Below are 17,734 nucleotides of genomic sequence, written 5' to 3' on the forward strand. Positions count from 1 at the left end.
TGGGACTGTGCTGAGAAGCTGCAACATAAGACACGCTGAATAAAAGGGATATAGAGGACCATCACGATTACCTGTTTTCCAACATTACACCTTTGATTAAAGGGACATTTTTCTGAACACTCATGAATATTTATAAACTGCTAAGTTGAGAAGCAGTGTGTGGAAAGTCGTATTGTTTAATGTATTTGTTACTATAATTTGTTGGTTGTTAATTTGTAGTTTTCATTGGGTTGGTAGCGCATTATTTGCTTTCTATTTTTTTTTTACATGGCAAAGTTTGTTTTTAAAAAAACACAATGGTGATTTTTTTTTTTTAAAACAAACTTTGCTATGTATTTTCATTACTTGATTTGTTCTGTTTTCCTCCAATTTTTTACTGCCCTAGAAATCATGGAATTCAACATTCCACACAGTGATTGCTGGATCACTGCAGGTGCTGATTTATATCTGCCAATGGATTCTAGCATTTCTGGGGCAGTAAAAAAAAAAAAGAAAATTGAAGGAATATAGGGCAAATCAAATAATAAAAGTACATTGCAAAGTTTGTTTTTTAAACACACAATGGTGAATATTTTTTTGTTTTTAAAGAAACTTTGCAATGCAGTTTTCCCTATTTTCCTCAAATGTTCCTGTATTTTTCCCCCACTTCCCCTAGAAAATGCTAGAATCCATTTGCGGATATACATGAGCTCCTGCGGTGATCCAGCAATCACTGTGTAGAATGTTGCATTCCTTCAATTGACAGTGAAAAAACACAGAAAAAAATGATGGAAAATAAGGCAAATCAAATTATGAAAATGCAATGCAAAGTTTGTAAGAACAGAACACACACACAGTTTTAATTACTGCAAAAATATCCGATTTATTTTCACAATATCCAGTTACTATGAGAAAATAATTCACGCAATCCTAAATTACAAGCAGCTGAAAATGGGGTTTAACATTGAATAGCCTGGCAATTTAAAATGTTAAACATCTCAGATTTAAATTATTTGTCTGTATATGTGTTTATATAATACTCTGCACAATAGTGCCACTAGATTACATTTACCAGACTATTCAATGTTAAACCCCATTTTTCAGATCATTTTTGAATTTTGACCCTTTGACACTTTAAGGATTCACTTATATTACCAGGTAAACTAAATTGTAATCTCAATCTACACACTGCTCAAATTGATTTGAGCATTAATTTCAATTTATAAACTGCTAAAAATGAACACTGTTGCAACCCCACTCTACAGAGCTGAAACATTCAAAATTGCCTTGTGCAAACTTCTCCATATTTAACTCATCTTTAAAACTAAATTAAAAGTTTATAAATCATACCCACACATGACTTTATAGTGTAAACTATTTTTGTTAAAAACAGTGCACCCACAAGATTTTACAATAGGCTTTATCCCATTAGGTTATCCTGTGATTTAAAAACATAGAGCATGCCTTGTTGATCACATTAAAGAGGAAAAAAGTAAATTCCAATACAGTAATAATGCTGTTCATAACGCAGATTTACTTTGGCAAACATTTGGATACTTTTAGGAAACATTTGGATCAGATTACAAGGACCCATTGAACAACTTATTTTACAAATACACAGTTGGTCTGTAGCATTTAGTACACTAAGGGCGCCATGTACTAAATGGCGGGCGGACAGCTTCTTAACTCGCGAAGCTGTCCGCCCGCCTTCGCTACACACGGGCAGCGGATCTATTGATCCGCTTGCCCGTATGTATCATTACACACTCATCGGAGTGTGTAATGCCCGCCCCTTCAATCGCGCGACCAATCACACGACTAAAGGGGCTGTCAATCACCGAGAGCGAGCGTGCTCTCTGTGATTTTGCTTCGCCACCTAAGAGGTGGCGTAGGGTGTAGGAAGCAGCGGTCTAATGACCACTGCTTCTTACATTGCGGGAAGCAGGCTCGCATATGCGAACCTGCCCCGCAAAGGCTCCGGAGCAGTTTTCGCTGCTTCGTACATGGAGCCCTAAGTATTAAAACTGGCAGTTAAGCAAATGAGAATTGTCTAGTAACACAGTCAAACAGCACTAGCCAAACCCACCAGTTACACTACTCACAAAGTGTAACCAAATACAAATAGATATACAAAAAAGGGGTGTGGGAGGCACCAGTTCATGTTACCAGTATGAACTATTGTAAAAGTTAGAACGGTTTAAAAATTATATAGGAAATGTAGCCAAAAATAGCCTGGTTGATTTAATTTTTTAAGCAAGAAAGTTCATAGTGCTGCTTGTTTTTTAAACAAATAATTTATTGCTCCACAATACTCGTAAAATTAAAAATATTAAAGCTAGTTTATGCAATCCTAAATTCAAATCTAATGACACCGGTGTCACATATATCTATATTCACTTCAATTTTAAAACAAACTAATAGCAGCTGATATGCAATAAAAACAATGTTTGTACATATGGACAAATAGTAGCCCTTATTCTAAATTGACAAATGTGAAACAATATTTTCACTCCATGAAATTTTGAACCAATTTCAAAAAAGTGTGCGCACTGCAAGACAGGATAACTCATCAGTTGGTTCAAAATTTCATGGAGTGAAAATATTGTTTCACATTTGTCAATTTAGAATAAGGGCTACTATTTGTCCATATGTACAAACATTGTTTTTATTGCATATCAGCTGCTATTAGTTTGTTTTAAAATTTAAGTGAATATAGATATGTGACACCAGTGTCATTAGATTTGAATTTAGGATTGCATAAACTAGCTTTAATAATATTTTTAATTTTACGAGTATTGTGGAGCAATACATTGTTTAAAAAACAAACAGCACTATGAACTTTCTTGCTTAAAAATTAAATCAACCAGGTTATTTGTGGCTACATTTCGTATATCATTTTTAAACGGTTAAAACTGGCAGCAAAGTCTTTGTAAGTGAAAACTAATACGGCTCATAAAGGTTCAAAATAGTTAATGTATTAAAAATATAGCGTTTACTTGTTTTTACAGTGAACGCTATATTTTTAATACATTATTGTACTTCCCAAAATAACTTTTTTTTAACTATGCAGTAATGATGCTGTTCATAACACAGTTGGCCTTTTAGCTAAGTACACTAAATATTAAAACTGGCAGCAATGTCTTTCCCTGTCAGTGAAAACGGATACGGCTCATAAAGGTTCAAAATAGTCAATGTATTAAAAATATAGCGTTCACTCTAAAAAACATGTTAACAGTTTACATGTTTTTAGAGTGTACGCTATATTTTTAATACATTATTGTACTTCCCAAAATAACTTTTTTTTTAACTTGACCCTTAACTGTTTGTTTATAATTGCAGACTCTTACCTTTAAATTGCGCATCCCTGGAATCATCTGGAGCAAGCGCATAGAGCATGCCTTCATATAAACGGCATGTGAGCCTTGTGCATGCGCAGAGTGAACCCTCCAGCGATATCTGATTGAATGATATCGCCTACGGCAATGCGCTCATGCGTAGTAGCACTCACCCCGGCACTAATTAGATTGCAATTGGCGCCGCCAGCCAATGGGATGCAAATTATTCAGATGGCTAGCGGCGGACCAAGGCAGTGTAGAGGTGTTAAAAGAGAAAATAGGGAGACACTAGGACAGAAGGGCAATAAAATGAAGGCGCCAGGGATAATTTGCGCTCTGCTTTATTATCTGATAAAGAAAACATTACATCCGGCTGCGGTCTGCTTTTGCTTGCCAGCAGGGCTACATATGAAAAAAACTGTCGGTGTGTTCTGCTTGCCCGCAGCAGGGCTAAATGGGGAAAAAAAACACATGCCCTGCGCCCAGAACTGCATGTCCCGGGCGTCGGGCGATAGGAATTGCGCATCCCTGATCAGTAATACATTATGACATGAGGTACAGTATATACGCTGACATTAGCACATTTATATAAGCCTTGTACATCAGTAATATATTGTGACATGAGGGTATATACACTGACATTAGCACATTTATATAAGCCTTGTACATCATCAGTAATATATTGTGACATGAGGGTATAAACACTAACATTAACACATTTATATAAACCTATATATAAGCCGGAATAGCAGACAAATCTCTTTTTAAGATGGAGTATATTCGTTCCTTGTTAAAAAAGGTGTTGATTACTTTGGATATTGAGGAAACTAGTCCTCTTGATACTAAAACTAGTAAATGTTTAAATTCTGTTTATAAACCTCCTATGGTTACTCCAGAGGTTTTTCCATTTCCTGATGCTATTTCTGATATGATTTCAAAGGAATGAAATAGACCTTGTACTTCTTTTATTTCTTCTTCTAGGTTCAAAAAGTTGTATCCTTTGCCAGCAGTTAGAATGGAGTTTTGGGGAAAAATCTCCAAAGTTGATGGGGCTATTTCTACTCTTGCTAAACTTATTACTATTCCTATGGAAGATTGTACTTCCTTTAAGGACACTTTAGATAGGAAACTTGAATCTTATCTAAGGAAAGCTTATTTATATTCTGGCTATCTTCTTTTGGTTGGAAAGTTTAGCGCAACAGGAAACAGACCCTGATTTGTCTAGCATTGTTTGCTTGCTTCAACATGCTAATCATTTTATCTGTGATGCCATTTTTGATATAATCAAAATTGATGTTAGATCTATGTCTTTAGCTATTTTAGCTAGAAGAGCTTTGTGGCTCAAATATTGGAATGCTGACATGGTATCTAAATCTAGATTACTATCTCTTTCTTTCCAAGGTAACAATTTGTTTGGTTCTCAGTTGGATTCTATTATTTCAACTGTCACTGGGGGAAGGGAGTTTTTTTACCTCGGGATAAGAGATCTAAGGGTAAATCTAAAGCTTCTAATCGTTTTCGTTCTTTTCGATAGAATAAGGAACAGAAAGCCAATCCTTCCCCAAAATAATCTGGTTCCAATTGGAAACCTTCTTCAAGTTGGAATAAATCCAAGCCGTTTAAGAAAGCAAAGCCAGCCCCCAAGTCTGCATGAAGGTGCGGCCCTCATTCCAGCTCAGCTGGTGGGGGGCAGATTAAATTTTTTCCAAGACATTTGGGCAGATTCTGTCCAAAATCATTGGATTCTGAGTATTGTCTCTCAAGGGTATCGAATAGGATTCAGAGTAAGACCTCCAGTGAGAAGATTTTTTCTCACGCGTCCCAGTAAATCTAGTGAAGGCTCAGGCTTTTCTGAAGTGTGTTTCAGATCCAGAGTTTTCAGGGGTAATCATACCAGTTCCGTTCCAGGAACAGGGTCTGGGGTTTTATTCAAATCTGTTCATTGTCCCAAAGAAAGAGAAAATTTATTCAGGCCACTTCTGGATCTGAACGTTTTATAAGAGTGCCAACTTTCAAAATGGTGACTATAAGGACTATTCCGCCTTTTGTTCAGCAAGGTCATTATATGTCCACGATAGACTTACAGGATGCATATCTTCATATTCCGATTCATCCAGACCACTATTGGTTTCTGAGATTCTCTTTTTTAGTCAAGCATTAAAAATTTGTCGCTCTTCCATTTGGCCTAGCGAAAGCTCCAAGGATTTTTTCAAAGGTTCTCGGTGCCCTACTCTCTGTAATCAGAGAACAGGGTATTGCAGTGTTTCCTTATTTGGACAATATCTTGGTACTAGCTCAGTCTTTACATTCTGCCGAATCTCACACGAATCAACTAGTGTTGTTTCTTCAAAGACAGGAGGATCAATTTACCAAAGAGTTCCTTGATTCCTCGGACAAGGGTCACCTTTTTAGGTTTCCAGATAGATTCAGTGTCCATGACAAATAAAATTGGTTTCAGCTTGTCGGTACCTTCAGTCTCAATCATTCCCTTCAGTAACTTTGTGCATGGAAGTTTTAGGTCTCATGACTGCAGCATCGGACGCAATCCCCTTTGCTCGTTTTCATATGAGACCTCTCCAGCTTTGTATGCTGAATCAATGGTGCAGGGATTATACAAAGATATCACAATTAATATCCTTAAATCCCAATATTCAACTCTCTCTGACTTGGTGGTTAGATCACCATTGTATAGTTCAAGGGGCCTCTTTTGTTTGTCCAAATTGGACTGTGATCACAACAGATGCAAGTCGTTCAGGTCTGACAGCACAAGGGGTTTGGAAATCTCAAGAGGCGAGGTTACCAATCAATATTATAGAACTCCGTGCTATTTTCAGGGCTTTTCAGGTTTGGCCTCTGTTGAAGAGATGCCACAATTGTAATGTCTGTCTGTCTGAAAACAAATGAACGGTTCTATGTCAATCATCAGGGTGGGACTCACAGTCCCATAGCTATGAAAGAAGTATCTCGGATACTTTCTTTAGCGGAATCCAGCTCTTGTCTAATTTCTGCAGTACATATCCCGGGTGTAGACATTTGGAAAGCGGATTATCTCAGCAATCAGACTTTACATCCGGGGGAGTGGTCGCTCCATCCAGATGTGTTTTTTCAGATGTGGGGTCTTCCAGAAATAGATCTGATGGCTTCCCATCTAAACAAGAAACTTCCCAGGTACCTGTCCAGGTCTAGGGATCTTCAGACAGAGTCGGTGGATGCGTTGGCAGTTCCTTGGTTTTACCAACCTGCTTATATCTTCCCACCTCTAGTTCTTCCTCCAAGAATGTTCTCCAAGATCATCATGGGACAATCGTTTGTGTTTCTGGTAGCACCAGCATGGCCTCACAGGTTCTGGTATGCAGATCTTGTCCGGATGTCCAGTTGCCAACCTTGGCCACTACCTTTAAGACCAGACCTTCTGTCTCAAGGGCCGTTTTTCCATCAGGATCTCAAATCATTAAATTTGAAGGTATGAAAATTGAACGCTTAATGCTTAGTCATAGAGGTTTCTCTGACTCAGTGATTGATACTATGTTGCAGACTCGTAAATTTGTCTCTAGGAAGATTTATTATTGAGCCTGGAAGACTTATATTTCATGGTGTTCTTCTCATAAATTCTCCTGGCATTCTCCATGGCATTTCTTCAGTATGGTTTGGATAAAGGGTTGTCTGCAAGTTCATTGAAGGGACAAATCTCTGCTCTTTCTGTTTTGTTTCAAAGAAAGATTGCAAAGCTTCCTGATATTCACGGTTTTGTACAGGCTTTGGTCCGTATGAAGCCTGTTATTAAATCAATTTGTCCTCCTTGGAGTCTTAATTTGGTTTTGGAGGCTTTACAGGCTCCTCCTTTTGAGCCTATGCATTTCTTGGATATTAAACTACTCTCTTGGAAAGTGTTGTTCCTTTTGGCTGTCTCTTCTGCTAGAAGAGTTTCCAAATTATCTGCTCTTTCTTGTGAGTCTCCTTTTCTGATTTTCCAAGGTTGTGAATTCTAACAACATTAATAGGGAAATTGTTGTCCCCTCTTTGTGTCCTAATCCTAAGAATTCTTTGGAGATATCCTTACATTCTCTGGATGTTGTAAGAGCTCTGAAATATTATGTGGAAGCTACTAAAGATTTCAGGAAGACTTCTAGTCTATTTGTTGTCTTTTCTGGTTCTAGGAAAGGTCAGAAAGCTTCTGCCATTTCCTTGGCATCTTGGTTAAAACTTTTGATTCATCAGGCTTATTTGGAGTCGGGTCAGGCTCCGCCTCAGAGAATCACAGCTCGTTCTACTAGATCCACTTCATGTGCTTTTAAGAATGAAGCTTCAGTTGATCAAATTTGCAAAGCAGCAACTTGGTCTTCTTTGCATACATTTACTAAATTCTACCGTTTTTATGTATTTGCCTTTTCGGAAGCAGTTTTTGGTAGAAAAGTTCTACAAGCAGCTGTTTCAGTTTGATTCCTGTGCTTATGTTTTAAGTTTTTTCTTTGCATTTATGAGAAAAACTTATTATTTTAGGTGTGGATTTAATTTTTTTATTTTTATCCCTCCCTCTCTAGTGACTCTTCTGTGGAGTTCCACATCTTGGGTATTGCTATCCCATACGTCACTGCTCATGGACTCTTGCCAATTACATGAACGAACTTACCTGATAAATTCATTTCTTTCATATTGGCAAGAGTCCATGAGACCCACCCTTTTTATGGTGGTTATGATTTTTTGTATTAAGCACAATTATTTCCAGTTCCTTTTTTTTTATGCTTTTTACTCCTTTTTCTATCACCCCACTACTTGGCTATTCATTAAAATGAATTGTGGGTGTGGTGAGGGGTGTGTTTATAGGCATTTTGAGGTTTGGGAAACTTTGCCCCTCCTGGTAGGATTGTATATCCCATACGTCACTAGCTCATGGACTCTTGCCAATATGAAATTAGCAGGTAAGTTCTTACGTATATTATGTTTTTCTTTTCTTCCTTTATATTTTATAGTCTGTTTACATGTGCGTATGGTAAATAAAAGGATACATTTTTTTCTTTGTCTCCTTTGCCTCATTTTAATACCTAGAAAAGTAATCTCCCCAGCCCTTTGCAAGTGCGTTCTAGTGCTATACAGCTAGTTGATAGCGGTCACGTGTGATTAAATATTCTGGAATTTATAGGTATGTGTAGCATAACGTTCTTAAACAGTTTCTTAACCCTTTCCCGCCGAGACTTATTTGTCTACATCGGAAAAGTAAACAAATCAGCGCTGCAGAATCTGTTGGCGCTCTACAAATACCTGATAATAATAATAAATAAGTAAAAATAAAAATCACGTGATCATTCATGCAGTCACGTGATTTCAGTGATGGGATCGGGTCAGGGGGGAGTGCATATGTTGCTAGGCATGCCCTCCAGCCCATGATCATATTTACAAAGCGACTATGGCTTCAGGACAGCCAAATGGCTAGGATGTTCCATGCCTTCCTAACGGCACTAAAGCCCAGCGCAGTTAGGATGGCATGGGGCATCCTAACGGCAGGAAAGGGTTAATGGGTAAGTAACTTTACAATTGTTTTTTTTTTCTCTTAATTTGTTTCCAATTACTTGTTATACCCTCTGCGGAATATAAAATATATGGGAAATTGCTCTTTTATGTTTATTTTTGTATATTGAATAGCTGTTTTTGCTCATTGAAACCAGAATTCATTCAGATGGAATGAATATGCAGGAATATCTGTCCTCCCTTATCTTATCTTACTCTCTATATACACAGATATATTTATCTCATCTCTCTAATTGTACAGAAAAGACAAATACTTATAGCAATCAAAAATTAACACTTTATCACGTTCCTACTGGGAGTGTGCTTATTTATGTTGATTTTTGTTTACATAACATTTTTATAACCAGTAGTGCTGTACTGGAAATTTCTGTATAGGTGACGGTTACAACAGGCAAAAACAGTTATTTCAAATGACAAAATAAAGGTATAGGAGCAATTTGTAGACTATTTAATACACACAAATGGGTAAAATGGATTATTGGGATCACATTAAAGGAGATGCATGCAACATAACTTACTTTGTTGCAGTTTCACACTAATAAATCTGACGCCAAAAATATCAGAATGCCGCTGCACGCGGCTATAATTGGTATTCGTTTCACAAAATAATGAACAAATCAACATGCTTAAAATTTTAAAAATAAATCTTCTGTATGTTTTTTCTATTTGTAGCCATATCGGGAATTGGCTTGACTAACTGATCACCACAGAAGTGCAGCCTTTACCTTATGAGCAGCATAGTGTAAATCTTACACATTCTCTGTTGTACTTTTCTGCCTGCAGAGGGCGCTATGGTATTGGATTACAGAATTTTGTCTAAGGATTAAAGGACCAGTGAACTTTACTTTTTTTTCTAGAGTGCCTAAACATGATATATGATTTTAATCTAAATGAGCAATATGCATTTGATTTAAATAAATAAAAAAACAATAGATGTGCAGGTAAGAAAAGTTTGTTTCATATATTCAGGGAAATTTGTTGCTTGCAATATTCAAATTTTCGTTAAACATTTCCATTCGTTTTAGTTAAACACTTGGCACCTGGGTAGCCCTCTGTGATACAATATGTAAATCATTAACCCCTTAAGCCAATTGGACATAGATACTATGTCACACAGTACTTTGCCCAGCGTACTGTGTTGATGTAGTACCTGCGTCCAACACTGGGGCTCATGCTGCTGTCCCCGCCATCAGCTTTGACAGTGGAGACTGCAGCCCGGGGCAGAAGGCATCTGCCTTCATATTCTAAGGAAGAACTGATCATTCCCCCTTTACCATATGAAGGCAGATCCCTTGCAGCGATGCATCGGGTAGTGTTGGATGGAAGGAGGGAGGTGGGTGGGCGGTTTATTGTGGGAGGGGGGAGGAAGGTGAGGGTCCCCTACGCTACAGAAAAGGGTAATTACCAGTTGTAATATTATTAGTGTGGTGCGCAGCTGCAATAAGTAGCATTCTAATTACAAAATGGCAATGTGTTATGACTGCACAAGCGGTATGTGAATAATTTCAGTGAGAAACCCAAAGTGTGTGAAAAAGTTAACAATTTTTTTTTAAATTTGATGGTGTTTGGCAGGGAAACTGTGACATGAAATATACTTCAGTGGGCCTAGATCAACACCTTGGGTTGTCTACAAAAAAATATATAATTTTGATAGGTAAATAAAAATAAATAAAAAAGAAAGGTCTGTTTCTGTTTAAATTGAGTGCTAAAAATTCTACAGTATTTTGGGCAGGTTTTGCTCTGAAATTCTTGGAAGCAAAAGGGGTAAAGAATTCAAAATAATACAAAAAAATGACAAAAATTTTATAATACAACTAATTGAATATTTTAAATCATATTTACATTCCTGCCAAAAAATAATAATCTGGGTTTACTTTCCTTTTAAGGGAATATGATATGAAAATGAAACTTTCTTGATTTAGGTAAAGCATACAATTTTAAACAACTTTCTAATCAAAATTTCTTTGTTCTTTTGTTATCCTTTGTTGAAAAGCAGGAAGTAAAGCTCAGGAGGGTGCATGTGTCCCCCAATAATTTTGCAACAATGTTATTATTATTATTATCATATATTATTTGCAGAAGAACTAGGTGGCAGTAGTTTTTCCAGCCATGTAATGTTTGACATGTGCAAACCTCCTACCAGAGTATCTCTTCAACGAAGAATACCATGAAAACAAAAAAAAATAACCAGACACTTTTTTTGTTGTTGTCTTTTTCTTATAAATTCTGTGCTCTATCTGAATGCTAAAAACAATTTGGGTTTTATGTCCCTTTAACCCTTTCGTGACAGGGTTAAAGTGCCTACATCGGAACAACTGTTCCGATGTAGACAAATTGAAACTACGCGATCGTGCATACGATCGCGAGATTTCAATTATTGGATCGCATCTGGGGGGCGTCCCTACAACCCTAGGAATGCCCTCCAGACCGCGATTAAATCCCTGAAGCACAGAAGGCTTCAGGACAGCCGTTAGTTATGACGTTCCATTCCGTCATAACGGCTTTAAAGCCCAGTCTAATTATGACGGAATGGAACGGCATAACGGCTTTAAAAGGTTAAGTAGCACTTTGTATGTGTTTACTTATTATTATAAAAATTGTACATTCATGATTATCACTATGATCATTCGGACTTGTATCCTTTATATTTTGGGAAAAAAATTTTGGTTCAAAGATGACGTGATTTTTTTTTTTAGCAGGCTGTATTTCTAATGTTTGCTTATACATATGCACAGCTGATTTAATCCCTTTAGTGTTATCTGTTGAGTGCTGTAACTTGATGACAACATGTAGAACGGAATATTTTAATGCAGGGGATGTGCTATTGCTGAAAAAGCCATATTGAGAATATATTATTTTAGCATATTTCAGTCTCATTTTAACCCCATTCCTACTGTGTTAGCTAATTCCTTTTTTTTTCTTTCTATCTTTTTTGTTTCAGATGTGCTCGCCGGCTCAGTATATAGAAAGGTTTAACCTTGCCCTGGGGCAGTATATGGGAGCGTTACACAGTATTGTCCCACTCTTTATATATATGGTAAGTGTCCGTTCTGCTCTATCCAATAAATCTCACAGGTTGTACAAATATTTATTATTAGATGCTTAAAGGGATATGAAACCCACATTTTTTTTTTCATGATTCAGATAGAGCAGCAATTTTCTTTATAAACGGGGAGAGTCCACAGCTGCATTCATTACTTTTGGGAATTCAGAACCTGGCCACCAGGAGGAGGCAAAGGCACCCCATCCAAAGGCTTAAATACCTCCCCCACTTCCCTCATCCCCCAGTCATTCTTTGCCTTTCGTCACTGGAGGTTGGCAGAGAAGTGTCAGAAGTTTGAAATATAGTCTCTCATGGAGGGTGGTACTCTTCAAAATGGGACTGGAGTTTTAAGTAATACTGTCAGCCTCTCAGTGAGAACATGGATGAAGGTTAGAGTCCGGAGATGCAGGGAGAGTCTTTCTGCGAAACCATCCCAACTCATGTTAACAGTTCCTTAGCAATCAGCGTTGACTAACTTCGCTGCCTGCTTTCTTTACTCAAGTCTATGTCAGAAGCGAGGCTACTATCTGTCACACTTGAAGGGCCGTGTTCCTGTTCCACGGCGTAGATTCCGGTGAGATCGTTTCATTTCCATCTAAAGGGGAGGAGAGTCCACGGGCTTCATTCATTACTGTTGGGAGTTAAGAACCTGGCCACCAGGAGGAGGCAAAGACCCCCCAGCCAAAGGCTTAAATACCTCCCCCACTCCCTCATCCCCCAGTCATTCTTTGCTTTACGTCACAGGAGGACGGCAGAGAAGTGACGAAGATTGGAGTAGTCTCTTATGGAGGGTAGTACTCTTCGGAATGGGACTGGAGTTTTAAGTAGTCCTGTCAACCTCTCAGTGAGAGCCTTGGTGAAAGTTAGAGTCCGGAGATGCAGGGAGAGTCTTTCTGCGAAACCATCCTGAATCACTCATATTAACAGCTCCACAAGCAATAAGCGTGGACGAGTTTCACTGCCTGCTTTTTCTCTCAAGTCCATGTCAGGAGCGAGGCTACTAACCTGTCACACTTGAAGGGCCGTGTTCCTGTTCCACGGCGTAGATTCTTGTAAGATCGTTTCATTTTTATTATATAATGATTACATGGAAGACAGGGTCACAGTGTGATTCCTTTATCTTCAAAGAATCGTGCGTTAATATTCCTGGAAAGGGGATTATTGAACGGGGGGGGGGGGGGGGGTTATACATGATATTATTTATTGTGTCGTTGCTGCGTTATGTGCGAGATGAGGCTCTGGCACTCTGTGGAACTTTCAGGTGACTTACGTAAATATGGCGTGGCTCTTTTTTGGCACATTTTCTCCTTAGGCAGGGGCGGTTCTTGCCGGGCATTCCACGTGACCGGGTGTGGCTATCTCTTCCTCTGTTGATTAGCAGCGCAGGAGACTAAACGTTTCTGTAGTCTGGGTCATAGGAGGTGGTGAGTGCCCCGGCCATTGGAGGTTATAAAGGTGCCTATTTATTAAGTTAATCTAGTCCTTAATAACAGCGCAAGCTATGGAGGGCTCCCCCTCTTTAACTAGGTCTCATCCCTGTGTTTATTGTGAGGAGGTTCTGGTAGATCAGCCTGCTCAACTATGTTCCACATGCCTTAATAAAGTTACGACATCTAAGAGCAAACGGATGTCTAGCACTTCTGAGCTGTCCACCTCTGAGGGGTCCCCATCCTGTGAGGTGCGTTCCCTGCATCCATCTATTGCACATGCAACGCCCCAGGGTCCAACCATTACTCCTGTGGGAGAGATTCGTTGGCCATCAGATTTTGCGGATCAACTGCAAACGGCGGTATCGAAAGTGATCCATGCCTTACCAAGTTCTGCTAAGCGCAAGTGTAGGGCGTATCATGGCGGCCCGGCCCAGGGGTTGTCTACACCCGTGGAAATTTCTGAGGCGTTATACGATGACGAGGCCCTCTCCGACTCTTCGGAGGAGGCCCCTTCTGGGTCGAAGTCCGTGTCATCTAAACCTTCGGCTGCAGAGGAGCCTGACTTTAGGTTTAGGATGGAAAATTTGCGCTTTTTGTTGAGACAAGTGCTTGCTACTCTGGAAGTTCCGGAACTGAAACTTCCAGAAGAACCTGCGATTCTTAAGCTTGATAAGGTATATGAGAACAGGGGGGGTGCCTCAGGCCTTCCGGTTCCTGTTAAGATGGCAAATATTATTAAGAATGAACAGAAGTGATTAAGTTCTTCCTTTTCCATTTCTTCTTCCTTTAAGAAACTGTTCCCCGTCCCGGACTCTCAGCTGGAGCTTTGGGGTACTGTCCCTAAGGTGGATGGTGCTATCTCCACGCTTGCGAAGCGGACAACTATTCCCCTCGTGGATCGTTCGTCGCTCATGGATAAAAAGTTGGAAAACATGTTAAAGATTTTTCAACACACAGGGTTTGTTTTTCAGCTAACTGCGGCTGGAGCTGCGGCATATTAATGTGAATTCCTGTGTAAAATGGTAGAGGGGGAGACTTCCATCAACGAGATACAGGACAAGATTAAGGCGCTGAAGATTGCCAATTCTTTCATATGTGATTCCAATATGCAAATTATTTGCCTGAATGCTAAGATGTCAGGTTTTTCCGGTTTAGCTCACAGGGCTCTGTGGCTAAAGTCTTGGTCTGCGGACATGACCTCTAAGTCGAGGCTTTTGTCCCTGCCTTTTCAAGGCAAGATTCTGTTCGGTCCAGGATTGGATTCGATCATATCCACGGTTACGGGAGGCAAGGAAGCTTTCCTACCGCAGGATAAGAAGGCTAAGCCTAAAGGATCTACTTTTCGTCCCTTTCGTGCGGACAAGGCCCAGCGCCAGCAGCCCGCCGCGAAAGCGGACCAGTCCAAGGGAACTTGGAAACCGGCTCATTCTTGGAACAAGTCTAAGCAGAGCAAGAAGCCCACCGAGACAAAGTCGACATGAAGGGGCGGCCCCCGACTGGTCTATGGATCAAGTAGGGGGCAGATTATCTCTCTTCTCAGAAGCATGGTTCCAAGACGTTCAAGATCCTTGGGTTCTGGATGTTGTCGCCCAGGGCTACAGGATAGGGTTCAGATCCCATCCACCCAGGGGCAGATTCCTCCTATCAAACCTGTCTTCAAGACCGGAAAAAAAAGAAGCCTCTCTAGAATGTGTGAGAGATCTCTCCTCTCTAGGTGTCATCGTACCAGTACCCCAAGCAGAAAGGGGTCTAGGGTACTATTCAAATCTTTTTGTGGTTCCAAAGAAGGAGGGCCGATTCTGGACCTAAAGTGTTTAAATTATTTTCTGAGTGTTCCATTGTTTAAAATGGAAACAATCAGATCTATTCTGCCCCTAGTTCAAGAGGAACAGTTCATGACAACTATAGACTTGAAGGATGCTTACCTTCATATGCCAATCCACATGGACCACTTCAAGTTCCTGAGATTTGCGTTTCTGGATCAACACTTCCAGTTTGTGGCCCTTCCCTTTAGTCTGGCGACGGCCACAAGAGTCTTCACAAAGGTTCTGGGGGCGCTACTTGCGGTGGCCAGAGGCATTGCTGTGGCGCCCTATCTGGACGACATCCTAGTCTAGGCGCCGTCACTCAGTCTCGCAGAGGATCATTCGAGGGCTCTTCTTTTTTTGCTCCAGTCTCACGGTTGGAAGATCAACTCAGGAAAGACTTCACTTATTCCCATCAACAGGGTGGAGTTCCTGGGTACGATAATAGACTCTATGTCCATCAAAAAATTTCTGACAGACCATCGACGCAGGAAGATTGCGTCCTCTTGTCTTGCCCTGCCCTTCAGTCCTTCTCAAGTCCCTCGGTGGCTCAGTGTATGGAGATGATCGGACTTGTGGTTTACAGCATAGACGTCATTCCATTCGCCAGGTTCCATCTCAGACCTCTTCAATTGTGCATGTTGAGACAGTGGAATGGCGAATATTCAGACAGCAGATATCCATGGATGCTCGGACTCGGATCTCCCTCTTTTGTGGCGGGTACGTCCGGAGCAACTGTCCATGGGGACATCCTTCTTGAGACCGTCCTGGGAGATTGTGACCATGGACGTGAGCCTGGCAGGATGGGGAGCTGTTTGGGGAGCCAGGATGGCACAAGGAAAATGGTCCCGGGAGGGGTCCCTCCTTCCGATAAATATTCTTCAACTCTGAGCAATCTACAATGCTCTGAAGGCATGGCATCTTCTGAGGTCGTTCAGCTTTATCAGATTCCATACCGACAACATTACCTCGGTGGCTTACATCAACCACCAGGGGGGCTAGGAGGAGCTCCCTAGCCATGCGGGAGGTGTCTCGGATCTTGGAGCGAGTCCCACAGCTGCTCGCTCTCAGCGATTCACATTCCAGGTGTGGACAACTGGGAAGCAGACTCTCAGCAGGCAATCGTTCCATCCAGGGGAATGGTCTCTTCACCCCGAAGTGTTTGCGGAGATTTGTCTCAGGTGGGGATCGCCAGAGATAGACCTCATGGCGTCCAGACTCAATTGCAAGCTACCCCAATATGGGTTGAGGTCCAGGGATCCCCAGGCAGCACTAATAGATGCCTTTGCGGTGCCTCGGGGGTTCAGCCTAGCTTACATTTTTCCACCGTTACCACTTCTACCTTGTGTAGTGGCACCCATCAAACAGCGGCCTTTGGCCATTCGGATTGCTCCGTCGTGGCCGCGGATCTGGTGGGAATGTCATCCTCTACGCCGTGCAGGTTAACCTGTCACAGGGATCTGCTGGAACAGGGCCCTTGTCAACATCAAAATCTCGATTTTTCTGAGGCTGACTGCGTGGAGATTGAACGCCTAGTCTTGGCCAAGAGAGGCTTTTCGGAAAGTGTGATTGATACTCTCATTCAGGCACGGAAGCCAGTCACTGGTCGCATCTACCATAATGTGTGAATGACTTGCTTGTCCTGGTGTGAAAAGCATGGATATCCTTAGCATAGGATGAGGTATCCAGGATTCTGTCTTTTCTCCAAGCCGGTTTGAAGAAGGGTCTTGCCGCTAGTTCCTTAAAGGGACAGATTTCGGCATTGTCAGTCTTATTGCATAGGAAACTCACTGAGCTTCCTGACAACCAATATTTTGTTCAGGCTCTGTCTAGAATCAGGCCTGTCTTTAGACAGTCTGCTCCCCCGTGGAGTTTAAACTTGGTTCTTAAGGTTTTGCAGAGGGTTCCGTTTGAGTCTATGCATTCCATTGATATTAAGATTCTGTCCTGGAAGGTTCTCTTCCTGTTGGCCATTGCATCGGCATGCAGAGTATCTGAACTGGCTGCCTTGCAATGTGAGTCTCCTTATCTTGTTTTTCATGCGGATAAGGCTGTGCTTCACACTGGTTTGGGGTTTCTTTCCAAGGTGGTGTCTAACCGATCAATTAGGTGTCCTAACCCTTCTTCTTCTAAGGAGAGGTTACTTCATAATCTGGATGTGGTTCGTGCCCTGAAGTTCTATATTCAGGCTACGAAGGATTTCCAACAGTCTACATCTTTTTTTTTCCTGTGTATTCAGGGAAGCGCAAGGGGCAGAAAGCCTCTTCTACTTCTTTGTCCTTTTGGTTTAGGAGATTGATTCGCTTGGCTTTTGAGACAGCGGGACATAAGCCTCCTCAGAGGATCACGGCTTATTCAACTAGAGCTGTGGCTTCTTATTGGGCCTTCAAGAATAAGGCCTCTATGGAGCAAATTTGTAAGGCGGCTACCTTGCCCTCCTTACATACTTTTTAATAAGTTTTACAAATTTGATGTTTTTGCTTCTGCGGAAGCTGTTTTTGGGAGAAAGGTTTTGCAGGCTTTGGTGCCCTCAGATTAGGGTCTGCCTTTTACCCTCCCGGTTTCAATCAGTGTCCTCTAGAGCTTGGGTGTATGTTCCCAACAGTAATGAATGAA

General features: G+C 40.8%; 1 protein-coding gene across 3 annotated transcripts in view; it reads left to right on the forward strand.

Annotated features, from left to right (window-relative positions):
• Positions 1 to 17,734, forward strand: part of CACUL1 (CDK2 associated cullin domain 1) — a 170,166-nt gene that overhangs the window by 23,589 nt on the left and 128,843 nt on the right. For all 3 annotated transcript variants that reach the window (XM_053692673.1, XM_053692672.1, XM_053692674.1), the window contains exon 4: positions 11,782 to 11,877. In XM_053692673.1, the coding sequence (XP_053548648.1) occupies positions 11,782 to 11,877 (96 nt within the window). The remainder of the gene's footprint in view (positions 1 to 11,781; positions 11,878 to 17,734) is intronic.

Source organism: Bombina bombina, chromosome 9 (assembly GCF_027579735.1).
Source record: "Bombina bombina isolate aBomBom1 chromosome 9, aBomBom1.pri, whole genome shotgun sequence".
NCBI lineage: Eukaryota > Metazoa > Chordata > Amphibia > Anura > Bombinatoridae > Bombina > Bombina bombina.